Consider the following 23,666-nt stretch of genomic DNA (forward strand, 5'->3'; position numbering starts at 1 on the left):
TACTTGTAGGTCAGTCATTCAACACATTTTGGGAGTGCTTGCTGCTGGGGCTGCAGAGCCCCACAAGCTCTTGTGCATGGGTAGAAGAGGAGAGGAGGTTCTGTGACCAAAGGATCCACACAACCTTTGCCTCTGTCCCCACCCAGTAGCTCTATCTAAATGTTTTATTGCCTAGATTAGTATTATATCAAAAGAACTTCATATTATTACATAACAATTATAAACAATTGTGTTTAGTAGCTGCTGAATAGTTCTCCATAATCAAACCATTTCTTTAGTTAATGTCAGAATTCATAGAACAACTTCTATTTAGGGGGAGAAGAGCTGAAAGGAAGTAAACCAAGTTGGTAACACTGAATATATTTGGGTAGAAACTGACTGGAAGCCAATTTCTTATCTTAGAATTAAGCTTTTCTGTATCTTTCAGCTTTCTTTAGTGAGGCTGCTTTATTTCTAGAATAGAACGAAAAGTAGGTCTAATATCTATCCTCTTCTGGGGAGGTCACCAGTTGGGGAGGAAATGGGTCTTGCAGTTGTGCAAAATATCAGAAGATATTTTGAATGTAGAGTATATTGGGTTTCCATCAAGTAGCCATAGAAAAAGCTAGACAAAATCTTAGCTACAGGGGTCAATAAAATAAACAATCTTCAGCTCCAAATTAAATAAATAGGAGAATCTACTTTTCTCCTCCTAAACCAGAAGAACGACTTTTTTTTTTTTTTTTTTAGTATCTCTTGCAAATAGTTATTGTTTGTAGTCCTTGGGTTCTGATGGATGGAATGGAGATGGAGACAATTTAGTGTACATTACTTTCAGGCGTAACCATAAACTCCTCTATACTTTCCCTTCTGTTTCCACAGTCACCACAGGGGCCACCCATTGAAGGTGAAGAGGTCACGAAATGGTATAATCCTGAATCCCCAAGTCACTACTTGGAAAAAACACTCCCAGGAGAACATCTCAACCAGCACTGAACATGCTAAGAGACCTAAACCTCTGTTATGCTAATTCACAGACTTAAGGGTGTCCCTGTAGCTTGTTGTATCATTTTGAGGAATGTAAAATTTGGTATATTGTAAAGAGGTATTGCCATTTCAGAAACATTGATTGTGTGGCACTGGCCTAGTGATCAATCGTGTGGTGGACAATAAGGAAACTGATAAAAGAAGGCTTGGAAAGTGTCAATCTATGTCACTAAGCAGCAAAAGATAATATATATCACAGTAATTCTTGGGGTAGGTCATGAGCTTATGTGCTTTTAACCCTGGGAGAAGGGTCTGAAAAACCTTAGTAGTGTGTATTAGTTATAATTGACTATGTACAAGAAAGATGGTCCAAGAAAGAGATACGATTTAGAAATATTTGGCTGATTCATAAGAAAAGGAAATAGAATCCAGAAATTAAGAGCCTTCAGGATTGGGGGATGTATACAACTTCTAGATTGCAAACAATAAGCAATGGATTAAAATTTTACATGAGCAGATAAATTTTAATTTTCTAAGGAAATGAGGCAACTCTTAGCAAAGATTACATTAATGTTATGGCCACTGTTTGTTTTGAGAGAGCAAGGCATGGGGACAGGAAAGGAAAGAAATAAAGCAGAGTTGAGAACTTCATCAAAAAGGCACTTTGAGTGTGCACACAGCACACTTCACAGCACAAGGAACTATAGAATCCATCTAAATTTTTGAAGGAATTGCATTGCACAAAAATACCTCCATAAGCCCTGACTGGAAAAGCCTTTGACCTCTTAAAACTTAAGAAACCTTGGCCTCCCATTTTTCCATAGGCACGAGGTAAACGCTGAAGGCTGTAGGATGACTTCAGACATTGGTGGAGTTGCTTCTTGAAGGAGCTCCAGTAAGAGCTTCCTGACTTGCAGCAGACTGACTTGAGTGAGTGATAAATGAACCTTTATTGGGTTCAATGACTGAGTTTTTGAGACCATTTGCATAATAGCTGGCATTCTTTATTGTTGATTGGTCTTTTGTGTGGGTGTGGGTATGATGCTGGAGATTGAACCTGCCTGGGACCTTCAGCATCCTAGGTAAGTATTCTACCACTGAACTATGCCCCTCAGTCCATTTTTTTTAAAAAAAGAAGATAAAATTAAAATGCTTAGTATGATAATAAATTGGGAAGCAATAATTGAATAAACAAAGTTGTTGTGGAGGAAAGTGAAGATTTTAGCTAACCTTTTACTTTGACTAAGCAAATGACTTATGTTGAAATTTCTGAAGTAATCATTCAAAGAACAAAAACAGAGTATTTCATTTCCAAGTTGATAAAGGGGGAAATAAGATAAGGAAAAATATACAGTCCAAAATGAATTAAGGAGAGGGAGGCATTTGGGGGTGAAAGAGAGACTGATCAATCTAATGATAGACACATATCAAAATATATTGATATCTATAATAAACAGGAAGACTAGATGTTTTGGTTAAAAGATAAAGATTGGATTGTCAGAACTGAATAAGAATCCAAAGTCTGACAAATGGTATTTGTAAGAGACAATAAAAATCCTCAGGATATACAAAGGCTATCAATAAAAGACAGATAAAAATATATCAGGCAAATTCTAAGCCAAAAGAAAGCAAGGTTATTTAATTAATATCAGACAAAGTAGTTTTTTTAAAACAAAAATATCTAGAGATGAAGAAGGTTAACCTTAATAATAAAAGTTTCATTTTACGGATGATACAACAACTTAAAATATGTATGCACTTAATAATACAGACACAAGACAGAAACATATGAGAAATAGTCATGTTGCAATCACAGTGAGAGATGTTTTTACACACCACCTTCTTAGTAATTGCTAGAAGAAGCAACAGACACTATTAAGCAGGGATGTAGAATGTACCACACAGTGAAATTTCTCTACCCAATGGGAATATGCAAAATATTAAACCCTACAATTGCAGAAGGCACATTCTTTCCAAATACATAAGGAATATGTTCTTTCTTTCTTCTTCTTTGTCTTTTTTTGTTTTTTAGACATGGTCTTGCTATGTAGCCCAAGCTTGCCGCAAACTCAAGATCCTCCTGCCTCAGTCTCCTGAGTGCTGAGATGACAGGTGTGTGCCACCAGGCCTGGCCAAAACACTTTTAATACACTGAGCCAAAGAAAAAAAATTTCAAAGCATTAAAATCATACAGCAAAGGTTCTCTGACTATAACACAATTAAGCTACAACTCAATGGTATAAAGATAACTAGAAATACCACATATGTTTTGAAATTAAGAACCACATTTCTAATTAACCTTTGAGTCAAAGAATAAATCAAAGTTGAAATGAGGAAATATTTAGAACCAAACAAAAAAGAAATTTCTACAGATTAAAGAAGTTCTTAGAAGGAAGTTGAAGTCTCAAATGAATATTGGAAAATAAAATAAACTGAAAATTGCATCTTAAGAAGTTAGAAAAGAATGAAATATGTGGAATGAAGGATGTAATTAAGATAAGATGCAGGATTAATTGAAAAAGGAAAACATCAATGATATAGAGAGGATCAGCAAGCTAAAAGTTGGTTCTTTGAAAAAAACTAATTAAATTGATGATCCTCGGCAAGACTAATGAAAAATGATGAGATGAAGCACAAATCATTATTGAGAAAGAAAAGGTGGAAAGAGTACAGGTAACAAAGATCTGTAAAAAAAAAAAAGAGCATAGGATGTACAACTTTATGTCAGTGAACTTGAAAACATAGATAAGAAGAGACATTCTCAGAAATAACTTACCCAAACTAATTTGAGAACCAGAAAACCTAACTAGTTTCATAGTCATTAAGAAAATTAAATCAAGTTGGCACCTGTGGCTCACACCTGTAATCCTAGTTACTTAGGAGGCTGAGATCACGAGGATCACAGTTCAAGCAGCCCAGGCTAATAGTTTGTGGGACCCTGTCTCTAAAATAACCAGAGAAAAATGGATGGGAGGCATGGTTCAAGCAGTAGAGCCCCCGGTTTGCAAGCTCAAAGCTCTGAGTTCAAACCTCAGTGTCATACCCACCCCTGCCCGCCCCCCCCCCAAATTAAATCAGCAATGAAAAATCTTGACCTCTAGGTGGCTTCACTAGTGAACTCTACCAAGTCTAAAAGGAACAAATAATTTCAATTTTACTCAAAGATTAGACATAGTGCAGGCGATGGTAGCTCATATTTGTAGTCCTACATATTTGGGAGGCTGAGATCAGGAGGAAAAAAAATGAGACACTATCTTAAAAATGAGACCCTGTCTTAAAAATGACCACAGAAAAAAGGGTTTGGAGTTATGGCTCAAGTTGTAGAGTACCTGCCTAGCAAGTGCAAAGCGCTGAAGTTCAAACCCCAGTGTTGCTGGGTGTGTGTCTGGACGGTGAGCGGGAGGGCGGATTGGGGGGGATTAGGCATAGAAAATGATGAATAGTTCCCAACTCTTTTTACGAAGATTAGCATAACGTTGATATCTTGATACCAAAACCTAGCAAGGACAATGTAAGTAAGGACAATTATAGGCCAGATGGATGCAAACATTTTAAGCAAATTATTACCAAACTAAATCTTTCAGTGTATTAAAATATACTTCATGATCAAGTTGAGTTTATCCCAGTAATGCAAAGTTAACAATAGAAAATCAATTAATACAATTCACTCCTTTAATATATTAAAGGTGAAAATCATATGATTGTCTTAATGTGAGTTTTTTAGGAAAATGACTCTGATTTCTTTTTTTGATATAAAATTATTATACATACTTAGAGGATACAGTGTGAAGTTTCAGTTCACATGAACATTGTGTAAGGATCAAATCAGGGTAATTAGCAGATCATAAAGATTGATTGTTTCTTTGTGGTGAGAACATTCAAATTCTTCTCTTGTAGCCATTTGAAACATACAATGCATTATTGCTAATTATTAATGTTATTATCTTACATGTAGAACATGTGATTATTTTACATGCAGAACAATGGTCTGATAAAATTAAACATCCACTGGTGATAAATATTCATAATGAAAGAGAACTTCCTAAAATGATAAAGGCTTTATTATTTTTTTTTTTTAAAACCAGACTTTGGAAATAGTGAAAGCATTCTCTTTGCAGTCAGGGTAACTACACAACACCTGCTATGAACACTTATGTTTTTTTCTTTTATTTATATGTGCATACAATGTTTGGGTCTGAACACTTATTTTCAATGGTGTAATGGATGTTCTAACCACGTAGTAAAAATAATCAAATTGCATAAGGATTAGAAAAGAAGAAACAAAACTCATTATTTACACATAATAAGCTTGTGCTAAAAATTTTAAAAGCTTATATAGACAAATCAACAGAATTAATAAAAAGATTTCTGGATACAAAAATATTAAATATAAAAATGCTAGCAAGATGTTAGAAAAGAACATTTAAAAATATGTAAGATTCTTATAGGGAAAATTATTAAAATTTTATGGAAAATTATGAAAGTCTACTGAAAGACTGAAGTAAATAGAGTAGACTATCTTTATGGATAAGAAAACTACATCATATAAAAGCTGCATTTTTTTCTCAAATTAACCTGTAGGTTATTGCAGTTTCAATGGATTAAAAAAAAAAACCCAAGAGTTTTGGGTGGAACTTAGCAAACTGTAGGGGCCAAGCTCTTCCCAGAGTAACACCAGGTAGATGGCTTGCCTTATAGACACAGACGTAATTAGGGCAGTGTGATACTGATGCAAAGATAGACCAGGAGACTAATGGAACAGTGCCTAAGTGATGGGAAGAGAAGCATTGCTATTTTGGGAGGGAGGTAAAAGCAAGAAGAAAGACATGGAATTTCCATTTCTTCCTTCTTTTCTCCCCATCTTTTTTTTCCTTTCCTTTCTTCTTTTAACCAATCAATAGGAGTTTATTAGTTTGTTACTTATGTGCTGCCTTGTGCTAAGCCCTTGGGATAGAATGGTAAACAAGAAACACAGTTCCAGCAACAGGGAACAACAGGACACAGTCATTAGAAACCATGAAGAGCAGGGTGATTTGATGAGGGAATCCAATTTTAGACAGTGGGGGCGGAAGGTCCTCTGTAAGGAGGTGACAAAGTCGAATCCAGAAGAGTAAGAATTATTGAGCTAAGTGAAGACTGGAGAGGGGGGGCAGGAAGCATTCTAGGCAGACAGGCTAGATGCACCAAGACCCATATCCAGAAAAAGTTTTATAGTGTGTGATAAAGGGAGAAGAGGCCTCTCTGGCTGAGCAAAGTAGGCAGGAAGATGGTTGAAGAGAAAGCAGGCCCTGATGAGGCAGAGCATTGTACATGACCATAAAGACTTGGGATTTTATTCTCAGAACAAGGGAAACCACTGAAGAGATACTTGTGACAAATGTCCCTTGCCAGCAGAAGATGCTGGTAAATAGAAACTCAGTATGTGCTGTATGTGAATGGTAGCACAAGGGAGCTCCTTACACTTTGTGCTAAATTTTTCTGAAAATCTGAAACTGCCCTGAAAAACAAACTCTCTTAATTAAAACTATGCAATTGACCAGCTGGGCTGAGTGTTTTTTTCCAGTAATGCTCACAGTTTAGGTAAAGACATTTGGCTTTGACTCTAGGGTAGGGTTTTTCTTTTCTTTCTTTCTTTTTTATTAGCATGTGATTGTTATTAGGGTAGGGTCTTACCAAATACAAGGATGCTTAAGGGTAGAGGGGAATGGTGACTGACTTTGTTATCAAGGGTGTAATAATAAATAGTGATGGACCACGAAATCTACTTAGGTCAGGAAGGAAGTGGAACTGATCTGGAGAAAGTGTGTGATTGGTGGGTATGGCTAGGGAATTGTGAGTTGACCAGCACTTTTAGATCACCTGAAAAATTCTGTAGGCTGGGGTTGTGAAGTAAACCTGCCTTCTTTTGTTTGTGATTTTATACTTGGTGGGATCAGAATGAAATTGTATTTATACCTTAAAACACCAAGCGTCTGTTTTCCTAATAATTCATAATTTATTGGACAACTAACTTTGGGCCCTTGCAGGGCACAGGAGTTATGGAATCTCACTGCTTCTGAGATTGTGTTTACATCTTACACTGACCATCAGCCTAGGGGCCTACCCTTGCCTCCATTTCTAGCTGTTTAGAGAAATCCATTGTTCTACACATGTGTCTTATTTTTCTGGTGATGGGGAGAAAGAGAGTGCTGCAGGACCACTCTGGTCTTCTCTTCCCTGGCTGCGGAGGGCATGATTAATTTAGGTAGATAGCATCAAGCAGTGGTTCATGACACTGATGTGTCTCATGACTTGCTTTGTTAGGCCTTTGGAGTATCATTTTAAAAACTGAATCAGTAACTAATATTGAAAATATTCATATAAAATCAACATCTCATGAAAAAACTGAGTCTCCAGGCTTCCAGCAGACGTGCCATGCCTTCCCACCGTCAAGGACAGGAGAAGAAGGAGGAACTGTCTGGTGAAGTCCTCACAGGACTGCCTGTCCCCAGGTATCATCTTTTCTGGGTCTGTGTAGGAGTTTCCCTAGTGACCAGGAGAAAACGTTACCAAGCGAAAGGTCCGCAACACAGACAAGCTCCCCTTCTTGGCCACACCCAGCTCCGACAGGCTCACAGTGACAATGATGCAGTCAAAGATATTCCACTTCTTCTGGAAGTAATAGTAGGGGTCAAAGGCAATGATTTTGAAGACCATTTCAGCAGTAAAAAATGTGGTAAAGACCTGTGGACAGAAACACATTTCCATCACAGCAGGGTCCTTGGTGGGGAATCAATGATGAAACAGCAGCCAAAAAATATCTTGTTTACAAAACAACACATCCTGCCAGGCCTGGTGGCACATGCCTGTAATTCCAGCATTTGGGAGGCAGAGGCAGGAGGATTGAAAGTTCAAGGCCAGCCTGGCCTACACAGCAAGTCCCTATCTCAACAAATAAAAATAAATAAAAATAGAAGATCTTCTTCTCTTTTTTTTGCTTCTTTGCTATATTGTCTGGGGGCTCTTGAGAATTGTGGATGGGAACAGTCAGTATGGAAGAACAGAACTTCTGAACTTCAGGGACTTGGCATTGAAACTCATACGTCAGGTTCTCTCTTGGGTGGTGGGCGTGGGGTACTTATTGTTAGGATAACTATTACTACATAATGACACTAACAGAGGTCAGTTAAAAAGCATGGGTTGTGAGACAACCTAGACCCAGATAAAAACCCCAGGTCCACCATTTTCTAGCTTGTGTGAGCTTGGATAAGCAACATGTCGTTTTCTTACCTCAGTTTCTTCATTGGTGTGATGGGTATAAAATGAGCTAATGCTTCTGGCATTCTTAACAAAGGGTCTGGCAGATCTTAATCAGTAATAGTGACTAAGAAGTATAATAATACATAGTCCCTAAGATATTTTTTGGCTATGAGTGTTCTAGTCTTAAATAGGACAAAATTCTGACATTGAGAAATGTCAGATCAGGCTCAAGTTATCTGACAGCCAGTAGGGCACACAGGTAAGGAGCAAAATGAAAACTGTCAGGGGCTTTTCCCTTACATTCTCTCACCAAGTCTTCTTGAATGCCTGGGAGACGCATGGGCGTCTTTCTTATAGAGAATGAAGTGGGTGAGAACGTCAGGGACTTGTCTATTGCCACAGGATGGCAACGGTGTAGCTGAGACATCCGTGAGTGCCTTCAGTAGGGCAGGCAAGTTGATGGGACAGGTGGGTGGAGGCCTGGTGCCCAGGTCAGTAGGACCTGGGTCAACTCTGGTCCCTCTCTCATCAGCTGAGCAACCTTGGGCAGAACGCTTAACCTCTCTGAGACTCAGTGCTCTTTGGTGATGTGAGGGTGATGAAAACTTGGTGGTAATATGAAAATAAATAACATTCATGAAGTCCCTGACTACCATAGGCACCAACACACGCCTTAAGCTTTCTTCCTGCCTTTCCTCCTTTCCTCCCTTCCTCTCTAAGATGGCTCTGTGCCCTGACATGGTGGGAAAGATCTTTTCTCTCTCTTGCCTCAAGGTCTCCCATGTGAAATGGGGGTGTGGGCACACAGGTGTACTCCACAGGCTCTCTGTGGTTTAACAATGACTTCCTGAAAGAAGTAAGTCCTTCTCTCTCTCTCCATTTTCCCTATTCTTTAAATAAAATATGGCCTATAGCTCAGGTGTTGCTAAAACAGGAGCTCTGCGAATGCCACTATGTTCCAGAACTTTTGCAGCCCTCTTTGCCCCCCCGGGCCATTGGGAAGGTCAGGTGTCCAGGGAAGAGTGGCTGTACTCCCTCTGGAACCCTCTTTGCCCACGGCTACAGTTTAAGGGCTCAGAAGTGCCCTCAGGTTGGAAGATCAAGCAGACCACCTCCAGTGGAATGGACTCTACATGGACAGGCAGGCAGGACCCTGACCTTTCCCAGCTTCTGCTTATCAAGTGCTCACACAAAGAGCAAGGTCTGTAAGGTTGTAGAGCCTGGGATTAAGAAGTGTGTGCTAGGGAGACAGTGTATTGTGTTTGAATCCCAGGGCTACCACTTACTTATCTCTGTGGGCAAATAATTTGATCGCCATGCCTCAGTTTTTCCATCCACGGAAGGGGGTAATAATAGCACCTACCATAGAGGAGTGCTGTGAAAATGAAGTTAGATAATCTGAGAGGCATCAGAGATCACATCTGGCTTTGACTAAGGTCCAATAGCTAACTGTGGGACTGGGATGTGGTGCAGTGGTAGAGCCCTTGCCTAGCATGGGCAAGGCCCTGAGTTCCATCCCCAGCACCCAAGAAAATCCTTAGCTGTTATTATTATTCCTGTGGGCAGAGCAAGGCTGGAGGCAGTTGCCTCTCCTAAGTCAGATACTTTATTCAGCATGAGGTAAAATCCAGCGTGGGTTTTATATTGTTAAAAGCAAATAATGCTAAAAAAATGGAGGAAAATTTAAAACAGCATCATGTCTAAACTGGATGCAAGAGAAAAGTTCTGCCCCCGGATGCTTTTGCTACAACACCACACACTTTTCTTCCATGTTCCCTCTCTCCTGTGGTCTTCACCTTTCCTCCTTTACCCTTTCAAAGACATTGTTGATGGTAGCTATTGTTAATTGCAGTCATACGAGTAATTAAACTGGAAGGAAATTGACAAGTCCATAGTTTGGTTTTGGATGAGAAAGTGACATTTGCTCCGGGGGTTCAATGGCTGTCCTACATCTGTAAAGGGGAACCAGCTGCAGCGTACTCAGGGCTCTCTCCCTCTCCTCCTGAGTTTGTTTTCCCAAGACAGTGCCCACCAGCTCAGCCAGGGTCCTCTAGACTTGACTTCCTGAGCCCAGTTTCCCACATCTCCTGCACGGCCACCTTGTCCTCCGCACACCCCGATGGAGGCACATGCCCAGCCCTCCCTAAGCTCCCACATGGCGGCACTGGCAGTGCAGCCTAATCACTCACAATGTTGCCTGTTTGCAGCATGGACTCAAAGCCGCCGCTCATGCCGTGGTGCTCCATGGCCATAAAGACAGTGTTCACCACAATGCACAAGGTGATGGTGAGCTCCGCAAAGGGGTCCGTCACCAGCCCAAAGAGAAAAGTCTTAAGCTTCAGCCACGTGGGGCAACACTCCCAGATCAGATACTTCTGAGCCAAGCTGATCAGGCAGGGTGGGCACCTCTGTTCTGACTCCTCGAGTTCTGCAGAATGGGTGGAATCAATGACAGCTGTCAGTCATGAGGCATCTTGGACTTCCATCCAATGGTCATGCCCTAGACTTTGCCGGACCAATAACCACCATTGTGCTTCAACATCCAGCTTCAGCCCTCCATACCCCTGGTCACCATTTCCCACTGTCCAGCCCCTTTGGTCCTGCAGCTTCATCTCAGTCTCTGTCTCCATCCAGTCCTCAGCTCATTGACCTTACCAGTTTCACTGCCCCGTACCCGTGTCATCGCCATACTTCTTAGATTTCACATCCATCTCTTGCAAATATCCTCAATTCCTTTGTCTCTCTCCAACTCCGTTGTACTTGCCTGGTAATGTACCAACTCTGAATAATGCCAGTTTGCAGACACTTGCGCCCAGCCAGCTGAACCTGGTTGGACAAAGTACTCAACCATGTTTGTGAGCCCCTCCAGTCCCTGCCCAGGATCCCTGCTGAGTTTCTGTATTTCAGTCCACTCCTCCAGCCTTCCAGACAACTACTTCTCAATCGTCTGTCCTCCAATCTATAACTCCTTGCTCTCAGTTCATGAGCTTCTCCTTTACCTCACCCACCATTCAGAATCACTCACAAAAGAACATTCTTTTCTTTCTGTCATCAAGTGTCCAGGATATCTGCAAGTGCACCCCGTTTTCTGCCTTCTTGCCCCTCAGTGCAGGAGGCGCTCTACCCCTCTAGCTTGCATGGGCCTTTCCTTTCGCACCTGCTCAAGGCCCACATTGTCCCCTTCTCCCCATTTTGGACTGTCCCCATCAACATACAAACATTCTTTAATTATATCCAGCTTTGAAAAAGGTCTCCCTGCACCACATGTCCTCCTTCATCTACTGCCTCTTACTAGCAAAATTCCCTGTAAGAGTTTTCTACACTTAAGCTTACTCTACTTTCTGACCTCCTCTTCTCTCTGTAGTCCCTGGAGTCTGGATTTTAACTCTTCCAAACTCAAATTGTTAATTTTCAGTCCCCACTTACTAAGCCTTGCACAGACTTGGCAGAATTTATGGACTCTTTGAAATCTGGGTCCTAGGACATCAGGATCTCTTGTTTTCTCTGCCTATCAGTGGTTGCTTCTCAGTAGCTGCTCCTATCTCCCTCTTCCTTTCCTGCCGTTAAGCATTGGAGAGCTCAAGCAGTCTCTCCTTGGTCTCTCTCATCCTCTCTCTAGGTAATCATTTTGAATCCTATGATCTTAAAAACCATTTCTATGCGATTTGCCCCCAAATTTTATGTCTAGTTTCTCATCTCTACCATGAGCCATTAGGCTTGTCTCTCTAGTTGGCTCTATCAAATTTCTACTTTGATGTATAACTGGGGCCACCTCTATGGAGGGTAATTCCATAGCTTTAGGTTTATCTATTAATTCCACTGCCTGGCTGCATCCTGTAGACATTCCAGCCCATGTGGACAAAGAGAGATGGTCTATTGTTTACAATAATGATAAAAAATAAATAACTAATAAAGCACACTGTGAAAAAAGCAGCAGATTAATTTGTGATGATAAAATCTTGTGTGTGTGTGCATATATATATACATAGAATATTGCTTGAAGAAGAAACAAGGAGGTATACCAGGAGGCTGGGGAGCAGTGAGGATCTTTTGTTGGGAGAGACATAGTTTCCCAATGGGAAAACTATGTCTTCTGTTTGTGTTATTCTTACAATATTAATTTTTTTCAAAATAAAATGACTTTATAGAAATAGTCAGATGCTCCCAAATTTTGCTACCCTTTTCTCATTGGCAATCAGTGTTTTTCCTCATGTTTTCTTCCATGTATGCTTTGCATATAAAGCCTTTCTCACTGTAAGGCTTAAAAATACCTATCCAAGCTGGGTGTGGTGGTTCACACCTGTAATCCCAGTTAAGAAGATTGGGAGAATCATGTTTCGAAGCCAGCCTGGGCAATAAGTCCACGAGACCCCCATCTCAGTCAATAAGGTGGGTGTAGTGTACATGCCTGTGATCTCATCTGTGCAGGAAGTGTAAATAGGAAGACTGAGGTCCAGATTGGCTTGGGCATAAAAGAGAGACCCTATTCAAAAAAATAACAAAAGGCTGGAGGAGTGGCTCAACTGCTAGAGCGAGCTTCCTGGCAAGTGCGAGGCCCTGAGTTTAAACCACAGCACTATTACTGACCCTACCCCAACACTCCACCAATCTATTCAAGTTTTCTTTTTTCTTTCATGGTTTCACCTTTCTCCACTTAAAACTTTTTAAAAGTTACTTTGTGTAAAGAATAAGATAGTGACCTAGTTTTCCCCCACCTCTAGTCATTTATATCAATACTACTTAGAAGATAATCTCTCATTTCCCCAGGGATTGGAAATACCACTTCTACACAGTTATTCCCATATATGCCCATGTATTGTCATGTCCACAGATGAGGCTATTTATTTTCACTATCATGCTGTTTTAATTACCTACTGCGAATTTTCGAAAGTACAGATGTCAAAACTGGCAGGGCATAGTTCTCTAAAGCAAGTTGGCACATCCTGGGAACAAAATCAACAATCCCTATTTGGAACAAAAGTGGAGCTTCCCTGGACCTATTCTGGCACTAAGAAGAAGCACAGGAAGCAGAGCTGCATGAGGAAGCTTGTGGACATGCCATTTTGGCAGGAAGCGGCCTGTCTGTGAGGCATGATGGGAAAGAGATGCAGCCTTGCGCACAACATGAACATTGCTGATCTTGACTGACTGGAGAATACAGAGGTGAAAACAATGGTGTGCTCACTAGTTTGGAACAAGATTATGCCTTCTCCCCAGAAGAGTCTTCAGAAAGAACTTTCCTCCTAATACAGTTAGCAAACTGTCCCTCCTGAGATAACAGTCATTGTCTCCACTCATGCATCCTCTCCTGCCACTTCAGGAATCTGTTCAATTCTCTCTCTACTGGGCACGTGGCTCACATGTATAATCCCAGCTATACGGGAAGCATAGGTAGGAGCATCACAGTCCAGTTCTGCTCAGGAAAAACTGAGACTTCATGTGAAAAATAACTAAAGCACAACGAGTTGGGGGTTCAACTCCAATGCTACCAAAAAACATTCTGCTCTTTTTCCTTAATCTTCAGTTTCTGCCATTCTCCCAGATCCTCCCCATCAGCATGTAAATGTGCTCAACAAACAAACAAATTCTTTCAAAACACAAAACCAAAAATATTTTGGTTTACCTCTACCCACTCTCTAGTGTAATCTTATTGTCTCTCCTCTTCACAGGCAAACTTCTGGAAAAAGTTGTCCCCACATGATGTCTCCATTTCCTCACCTCTCCCTCACTCTTGAAGCCCCTTCCATCTGGCCTTTGCCAATCCTCTTTTGCACAGATCACCCAAGACATCCATGAGACAAATGCTTTTCAGGCTTCATTTTATCTGACCTTTCTATTCTTCTTGAAGGAATTTGGACTCCTGACTCCACATTGAATTCTTCTGGATCCTCTCCTATTTCCACACCGTCCTTTTCAGTCTCCTCTGAGGGCTCCATCACTTCTGCTCAATGGTTAAACATTGTAGTTCCTTAGAACCCTGTCCTGGACCTACTTCTCTTCTTACTTGATCCTGTCTGTGTCATTTTATCCCTTGCATCTCTTCAAAATTATCATAGATCTTCATGAGTAGAGATCAAATATGCATCTCTAGTCCATCCTCCTCATCTAAGTTCTAGAAGCATTCATTATCAAGTCATTCCTGCCTGGATGTCCCAAGGGCACCTGACACTCGGCATGTTTCAGACTCAACTGCTGCTCTTCCCTCCCAGCTCCCCCCATGGAGTCCCTGCCTCCTTTGTGAGTCGTGGCCCAGCATCCCTTGAATTGCTTCTGCCATCTGAACCATGTGTACCACCAGCTGCGGAACCTCACGCTCCTTAGACAGCTCAGCCATCCTTCCATTTTCCACCGTCCCACTGCCACTACCCCACAGACAAAGCACGGCTATCTCTCACCTGGGTTCCTCCTGACTGTTTTCCTTGCCAACACTCTTTCCCTGTTAATACCACTCTCTGCAAGTATCCAAAATAACCTTTATAAAATGCTCATGTAGCTCCCCTGCTTCCAATCCTTTGTGGGCACCTCACTGCTCTTGGGATGAAGTCCAGCACCCTTAATTTGGTATTGGAGGTTTTGTGATCCCAGCCCATTGCTAGCCTAATTTTCAGCCTAATTCTCTCCTGCTCTCTGTGTTCAGCTACAGCAGGCTTTTCCATCTTTGCATCTTTCCATCAGAAAGACCCTGAGTCTTTCTGCCTGAAATGCTTCCCTGAGCCCAGGCTAAACTTACCTTATTCTCCTTAGCATTTTCCACTTCTCGTTCAAGACACTTAGCATCCCACTAATAACTTTTTCCATGTCCTTCTTTCCCACCGAGTGTGAGGACAGCTGTTCTCACGGCTGTGATCCTGATTCTGGTCTTTTGCTTTGGACAACCGCCAAATGTCAGCTTGTGTGCCAAGCATAGATGGTTCACCTGACTTGAGCTCAGTTAATCACCAAGCTCTTATTGGCTTAGGTCAAACTTTCTCAGGCACAATCACTCCCGAAGAGATGGCCCTGTAGATCCTATCATGACTGACCATGAGCAGCGTTCATGTACCTTAGAGGCATAGTGGACATAACATCCAGCTGGAGAAGATCACATGCCCTATGCATGGAAAACTCTGACCTAATCTAAAGTCACCTTTTCCCAGATTTTCCTAAAAATGACATGGCCTTTCCTGCCTTATCTACCCCACTCTTACAGTCTACTCTTTTTCTTTGAGGGGACATTTGTCCAACCCCAAGATGTCTGACTACTCTTTGTTTTACTTTTTCATCAATTTAGGTCATTATAAATTAGCATCACCTTCCAAATAACATAAGCACTGTGCATCACATTCAATCATGATTGACTCAGCAACTTCTTATTAAGTGTTTCCTGTGTGCTCCACACTGCCTGTCTAGGTACTAGGGATCCATCTGTGAGCAAAAGAGACATGTCTCTGCTCTCATGGACTTTACAACCTAGTGAATAACAATAGCTAACATCTGACGAATATGTACGATGTGCTTGACTTAACTCATCAAATTCTCACAAAACACTTCAAGATAAGCATACTTTCACTATTTTACTGGTGAGAAAACTGAGGCGCAGAAAAGTTAATAGAGAGCCAAGGTTACACATGAATGGCACAAGGTTATGCAGTTTACCATGAATGGCAGAGCCAGGATGCAAGCCCCAGCAGTCAGGCTCCAGATCTGTGTTCTTAACCACTAAACACTGTTGTCTCTCCTTTACCCAAGACCTTCCCTGGTCTTACTTAAATTGGAATGTGTTTGGGGGCATGCATTTGATCTGTTCCTGTCTTATTCTTGCAAATTGAATTTGCTGCTCATATCTGAGGAACTCTTTCCTCCAGACTCACTTGGCTCATTTCCTCACTTCATTCAGAGCTGTGGTGTCCTTCCACAACCACCTGATCCAAAATAACCTCTTTTAATCCCTCGCTCTCTGTCTCCTTCCCTACTTTGTTTTTCTCCTATTTCCTATTGCTACCTGAATATCTATTTGTGTTTGTCATCTGTGCTCCCCTCTCCCCCAGGGTGTGGATTCTATGAGAGCAGGCGTATTTCTCATTCACCACTGAGTTCCCAGCACCTGGAACAATGCCAGGCACACAACAGATGTTCAATAAATGTCTGTATAAATTTAAAAAAGAGAGAACGAGGACACTTAACAGTTCTGACAAGTGAAAAAGCAAGGTATCTGAATTTAACATATGATGAATAGCAAAAAAAAAAAAAAATCCAAGGAACACACCTGAGTCACAAAAATTGCAAGCAAAGCAGTGTAGTGAAATTCTATGTACCCATGAAAAATGTTAGGAGTTCAGATATTAATACAATAAAAGTGATTATTAAACATTAATGAGAAAATGAAATTTCAGAGTCTGTATGCACTGTTGCACACAGACACAAATCTTAAGACACAAACTCGTGTATGTGAGAAATGTAAGCTAAGGTTATCCCTGATCCCTATAAATGAATCTAATTTATATTTCAAATCCCCAGCCTGGGGATGTGCTTTGGCTAATTCAATGTTTGATATAATTTCATTATCTCAAGTTGTGTTTGAGATTGGGGAGCTCAAGTTTGGTGGAAAGTTGGGCTGACCCTTAGTCATTGCTAAATGTGTTTTACTGGAGGTGTAGGCCTCAAGAGAAAATCCATGGAGATGGCTGCTCCCTCTTTCCTCTCCAGATAACTTCTTTGGCTCACACTCATTTCTTCCAGCAGCCTTTACTGGAGGGTGGGGGGCAAACTCACCATGCAGCCCTTCTCTTGTCACTGCAGAGGCACAGGGTACTACCTGAGGTTGCCTCAGGACTTCTCCATCAGGTTCGTTACCAGCCAGTTCTACTCTACATCTGTGCCATTTTGGGCTCATGAGTCTCTCTCTCTCTCTCTCTCTCTCTCTCTCTCTCTCTAAGCCTTGCCACCTCTGGCTTCACTTAGAAAATAAAACACAGATTGGCTCTTGTTTCCAATTCCTGAAACATTACTTGGGTTTCTCTTGCTTATTATACACTCCCCTCAAATGAGGGTTCAGCCCAGGGCTGGGAAGAAAGCACACAGGGCCCCTCTTGAGGAACATGCCAATATCCAGGCTACCTTAGGCCCCTCCAGCCCAGGATAGTTTAATTGTCTAGGGAAGATAAATAACTGAATCCAATGAGGGTAAGATTCTCCCTACCCTAAAGCAAAGTAAAGGTTGAGTTAGCACAGGCCTCACACTCAGGATGCCGCATGCTGTATGGGAACCATGTGCATAGGTGGCCATGACCCAGCACAACCCTCTCTCTTCTTCCACCCCCTTGGCTAGATGTAAGCAACTGGAACTTAGACACATTCCTGAGGAGAGTTGAGTGGATTTCCTCTTGATTGGCAGAACCCAGAATGCACAAGGACTTAGTGAAATGGGCTGGTTAATTTACTTAAATTGTCTTTTGATGTTCAGCATGACAGGGTCTTGAGGCAGAAATTTAGCCACAACTGTGAAAGTTAAAGCCACGAAAAACATGAGGATAATTTTGCCAAGCTTGAAAATTAAAGGCTGTTAAATTTCCTGTGCACCTGAGAGGTGACCTGGGATTCTCTGGTGCCTGCCAGATCACTTTTAAAAACCCAGTTTTGTGAATACAAATGAAGCAGATGCTAATTTGAATAAGAGATGTATTAAGGCACTTCATTCATTGCATGCTTTCATTTTTGAAAAATTATGCACATTAAAAAACCCACATTGGTTTAGGATCTCAGGACTCAGACATGGGTCCTTTGATGTAAGTTAGACTCATCATAGCATGGAGAATGGATGTCCCAATGAGCAACACTTACCCTCAATGACTGAGGTCATGATACTGACAACACTCATTGCCCTTTGGGCTCGAAAAGGTTCATTCAAGTATTCTGCTGACAAGAAAGTCTTTTTCTGTCCTGCATCGCATGCCTGTGGAGATACAAACAGGGTCAGGATGCTCCCCGCCTGAAGTCTGCAGTGGCAAGGATGGGTCTTCAGACTCTTACTGGGCAGTCTCATATGGTTGTCAGCTGCCCTGCAAAGCCACGATCCTCCGTAGTCAGGCTTGGAGAAATGGGACTGGTGCTTGAACTTGGGGTAAGAGCTCAGAATAAGGACCAGGGCATGGGCCAGATAGAACCAGATCTCAGGTTGGTGGCCACTGGGATGACTGGGGCTCACCTGAGGTTCTGCAGATTCCTTTCCTAGGACAGGACCTGGGCACCAGGGTGGTGATGGGGCTGCCTCATGGGTCCATGAGGTTTCTATCCAAGGTAGGGGAAAGCTGCAGGTCACTGAGCCAGCTGATCATGAGAGTCCACTCCCTCAGAGGAGGCATGTAATGGGCACTACTGTTGCTGGTCTTTGGGTGCCTCACTGTCCCTTGTGAGCTCCCCGAGCCCAGCTCACATCTTAGTAAACACTTGACTAAACTCCTTCCACTTGCCCATGGAATGGATCATCTGCTTCTTGCTAGGACCCTGAATCACATGGCATTGGATCAGATTGTGCTAACACAGTTCTGTAAGAGTTACCTGAGTCAGCAGAACTGAAGAGTGTTGTTAACAATTGCAAAATTATTAACAAATGAAAAACACTAGAAGCATCATTACTGAAACTGGAGGGAGAGCTCAAATGAAATTGGGTCTCAACCCAACGAGGAGTGGCTTGATATACACTCTGTAATTATTCTCTTAAAGAGTACTGTCTAGTTGGTCACAGTTGCCTAAATTTGTGCATTTTGGCAAGCTAATTCTTCTGTGAGTAAAGCAAGGGTTGTACTTCACTTGTACTATGATCTGAGTAACTCCTAGAATTTTTCTGGGTCCCATTTGCCAAACGTTGGGTAGTTTTCACAGAACCACAGGCAGGTGGAAAAGGGGCTTCAGTGTCCCTCATTTTTATCCAGGGAACAAATGGGGTGATCTTCAAAGCAGTGATGGTGGGTGGAAGCAGAGAAACACTGAGAGGAAATATGAGGTCAAATGGAAAATAATCTGCACCACTGTTCTACAGAGAAACCAGGAAAAAGGTCTGACCTCAGGTAAACCCAATCCATCTTTCTCTGTCTACCTGTCCTGTCTGTAAAATGGGAGTGGGTGGGAGGCGCTGGACATAGGATGGCTAAAGACCCTTCCACTGGCAACAGACAGGGCTTCTTGGCCAAAGGCCTGTGGCTGGAAGGCAGTCTGAGAGAGTCAAGCACATGCACAAACTCACCAAAACATCAGTGGCTCCAGGAGCAAGCTCACTCATGGGCAGCGTGGGGTGTCCCTCTTCTTCATGCCCAGAGCCAAGGTTGGGTGGTTGAGGCAGTGGGCTCCTGGGGAGGGGGACTTGCTGTCCAGCACCCCTACCTAGCAGCAGGGAGCCTCGATGACTTTCATGGTCTCCAGAAAAGACTCCATCGTCTGTGATACCATCAGGGAATGAGATGTCTTGTCCTGGTGCTCGAAAATGGAACACACTGCCATGGCTAGCCCGGCGTCTCCCAGAAGTGAGGCCTAGGAAAGACTGGGTATTGCCCCAGATGGAGTAGGACAAAAGTGGGACTGGAATCTGGTCTTATGGAAAATCTAGAGCACACTTACCTCTTTTCATGTCCTGCTCTTACCCTCATGATCTTCCAGTAACTACATAAGCACAAATCTAAAGGGATTGGGTAGACATGGGGAGGGAAAAGGATATTCTAGACAGACTTGGGAAAAGGCCAGGAAAGAGGGGAGATTACAGGACGCTGAACATCAGCAAATAGATCATCATGGCCAGGAACATGTCAGAGGATGACCTTGTCACTTGATGGGTCAGCTGTTTGCCAGCCTTTGGCCACAGGACTGGACAAAACTGTCTTAAATTCTCTCTCTAAATGCAAAGTTGTGACCCAAGGAGACTCTAGGACTGGAGTATGTTTGGAAAGTGGTTGTTGAATAAACAAGTGCACTTTACTGTCTGAAAATTAGGTTGTACAATTCACTACATTCAGGCTGCATGAGCCTGAGAGTTTGTGTTACAGAGGAGGAGCCAAGAGCTCTGTAGTGTAATGAATTTTCAGGATCCCTTGAGGCAAGCTTTGAACAGTCAACAATGTGGAGATTGAAGGAAGACTTGCAGTCTAATTTTCTGGAAAAATAGTGCCATTCTTCCAAATCAATAAACATTTCCCATCAAAATACTGTGAGAACTGTGTGGCTTACAGATTCCAGAGAAAAAGTACTATTTCACAGGCCCAGAGACCCCAGAAAATTCCTGTGCTGTCTTAGCAAGTTCTCATAACCACTGTGAGAACTTGACTGTAATGAACCATCAAACCTGTGCTCATGTTATACATAGTGTTCCTAAAATATAAATATTTACTCCCTACCAAACTCTATCATGCTGCTTGGTTCCTCTCCTTCATAATTCCTTTTATTTACAAAATTACTAAAGTGGAGTGCATTGCCAATGAGAGTCCTCCTCACTTATCCCACAGAACTGATGTTTCTTTTCTTGATGATTTGGATCCCAAATCATCAAGAAAATCCTGTTCAGCCACTATCATTGCAAGTCTAATATAAAAAATAGAGTGCTGTTCCTGGATTACATGACTACAGAACTCATGAAAATCCACAAATCCTTCCACTGTTGAAGGAAAAGAGTCACATTGGCAGATCTATATTAAAGATGGGAAGACTGAGCTACTTGCACTTGGGCACCAAGCAAACCCATGAGGAAACAGAGAAGAGTGTTTAGATCTTATATTTGACAGCCAGTGCCCCTCACTGGCAGAATTAATCTACTTGACACACAAGGCAATGACTTTTAAGTTCAAGCATCAGAGTTGCCTTAAACTGTATCCACCAAAGAACCAACTGGTCTCCTGTGGGTTCCCTCTGTGTCTCTTTTGTCTTGCCCCAACCTCTGTATCATTGCTGTTGGTCAGAAGATGGCTTTATACAAACTGCCTAAGGTGTATTTACCAGATGAACATGAAGCAGGTTAGGTTAGGGATAGTCTTGGACTGCTCCCCCTCTTGGCTCAAGAGCTCCTCCTCCTAGCCCATAGGTAAGAGGACACAAGTAATGATGCAATGTCTCCCTACCTCCAAGTTCAAGGTGGTATAAAAACACCATATCAAGAGACCCTGCCCTTTCTTCTTCTTCTTCCCTTTTCCCACCTGGCAGAACAGGTGACTTCTTTTTCTCAGAAAATCTATCATACCTTACCCCATCCATGTACTCTGCTTGGATTTTTCCATTTGGAGCACAAAAACCAGAATCATAGACTGCACCAGTGCTGGTAACATTTGTGGCAAGCCAGCCAGGAGAAACTGACCTGTGAGATCCCAATATGCTATCTCTGCCAATCTTTATTTTAATCCATCTTTCTCTGACCTCAGGTACTATACCTCACCCCTGATGCCTCAGAACCAAACACCACTTACAGCTTGGGTGGTAGGGGACCCTCACACTGGGGGGGTCACCCTCACACCCAATGCTCAGGACTCATTTGGAGCCCAGGCACAGATGGACTGCACCCTGATTGGCAAGATGCAACATTTGCTGGCAGGACTTGTGAGAGCATCCCAAGGCACAGGGTTCATGTCTGAGTTCCCTGGTCCCGCCCTGGGGAATGGATTACATTAAAAGATAACTGTCCCATCCCCAGCCCTACCTTTCCTAACCCTTAATCCCCTCCCTCCCATCCTTTCCTTCACTGCACTGTGGGAAAGCTATTCCAAGGTCTCTAACCCTCCATGTGGCTGGGGACAATTAGAAATGTACCCCCACCGTTTGGGCTTCACCCTCTCCCCCCACATTTCTATTTTTCTCTTCTTTTCTTTCTCTCCTTAACTGGCAGTTTTAAAATAACAAATGGGAGGCACACCTCATTCAGCCCATTCTATGACAGGACTTTTTTTTTTTTTAAGCAGAGAGGAACAGAAAGGACTGGCTCCAGAGGGGCTGACACCTGCTCTGGGAAAGCATAGCTGCTTATAAAATAGGGGAGGGAGCCACATGGACAGGGAGCAAATAAACTGCTACCTATGGGATGAGAGGCTTGCCAGCCCCTTTCAGTTGCTCCCTTGGGTGTGGGGGGAAGATGGGACATAAAACTACAGGTTTTACAGCTGTCAGGGAATGCAATAGCAGTAAAGGGAAAAGAGCCTTGCTGTCCCATCCTGGTCACTGCTGGCACCGGGGGATGGGCATGCACACAGGGTCTCCTGAGTCACCTCTTGGGGCAATCACTTGTGGAATGGGGTGGGCCACTCATTTTTAGGGGTAGCCACTACAAGGAGCCAAGAGTATGTTTTGGGCACACATGCATGGCTTCCCAGTTAGAGACAGCCACACCTGCAGTTCACGATGATCACACACAGCTGTCCAGTGGGCCACTCGAGGAAGCTACGCCCACAGTTCATGTTGCACGTACACGGTTTCCTGCTTGGCCAGTTGGGACAACCACGTGGGCAGCCCCATGTGCATGATGGCGCCCATGTACCTGGGTTTAGTGTGCATGCACACAGTTCTGAGCATGCACAGGTGTTTCCAAAGGTCAGAAGTCATGCCTCAGGAGGGTGGAAGTTCCACCTTTGGAGGGTGGAGGCTCCAGAATGGACTGCTGGCACGAGACCCCCAAGATGCTCAGTGCAATTCAGCAGAGCCTCCAGGCCTGCCCCATAGTCAATCACTGGCGTAGATCTCCCTGTCCCTCCTACACCATGCCCGGTGCCATTTGGCGGGGCCTCCAGGCCTGTGGCTTCTTGGTGCAATCCTCCAGCCCCTCCCCTTGGGCCTACATGTGGCACAGGCCCCAGTCCACTTCTCAGCATGAGCTGGAAGCTATGCCTAGCCAGCCACAGGGCACTGACACACATGGTGGTAAAGAGTGCAGCAACTGTGACCTCGGGGGCAACAGTGGTGGTGGCCTATGTGCTGCAATAGATACAGCCTCCACTGTAACATGCTCAGGTGCTGCATAGGCCAGCAGACTCTGTCAGCAGCCTCCAGCTATAAGGCTCCCAATGCCTGAGCTGGCTGAGAGGGAAAATGCAAAGAGATGACAGCTCTGCTGCCAGCAAAATGACAGGGAAGCTTGGGGCACCAGAGACACAGCAGGAATGGCCCAGCTGGCTTTTGCTCTCCCCACTCATGCCTTCTGCAGTCCCCCAGCCCCATGACAGTGGTGGCAACAGGAGGGGGCTACATTTCCCTAAGACTTGGGACTATGGCCCCTGTTCCAAAACAAGGTGGGGGGGAGGGAGGAGTGACACCTCTGGTGACCAAGGTCCTGTGCCTAACCTAACCGCCTTCTTCCCATCTGCAAAATTCTCTGTCTCCCTCCTCTAACCCACTCTCTTACCTGCCTACCTGATATGCCTGTCTGCCCTATCCACCCCATCTCAATTCTCACCCATGCTTGGCTTACTCCCATAGCCTACAGGGAGCTGAGGAAACACTCATGCATAGGTTAGATCTCC

The 23,666-nt window shown here is 43.1% G+C and overlaps 1 protein-coding gene across 5 annotated transcripts in view; it reads right to left on the minus strand.

Moving 5' to 3' along the window:
* The window catches only part of Scn10a (sodium voltage-gated channel alpha subunit 10), a 97,759-nt gene that overhangs the window by 30,339 nt on the left and 43,754 nt on the right, over positions 1-23,666 (minus strand). For 4 of the 5 annotated variants that reach the window (XM_074059160.1, XM_074059159.1, XM_074059158.1 and 1 more), the window contains exons 11-14: positions 19,427-19,720; positions 18,025-18,136; positions 10,395-10,633; positions 7,516-7,689 (exon numbers count right to left, since the gene is read on the minus strand). In XM_074059160.1, coding sequence (XP_073915261.1) covers positions 7,516-7,689; positions 10,395-10,633; positions 18,025-18,136; positions 19,427-19,720 — 819 coding nt within the window. The remainder of the gene's footprint in view (positions 1-7,515; positions 7,690-10,394; positions 10,634-18,024; positions 18,137-19,426; positions 19,721-23,666) is intronic. The other variant, XM_074059161.1, reaches the window with a different exon arrangement.

Source organism: Castor canadensis, chromosome 17 (genome assembly GCF_047511655.1).
Source record: "Castor canadensis chromosome 17, mCasCan1.hap1v2, whole genome shotgun sequence".
NCBI lineage: Eukaryota > Metazoa > Chordata > Mammalia > Rodentia > Castoridae > Castor > Castor canadensis.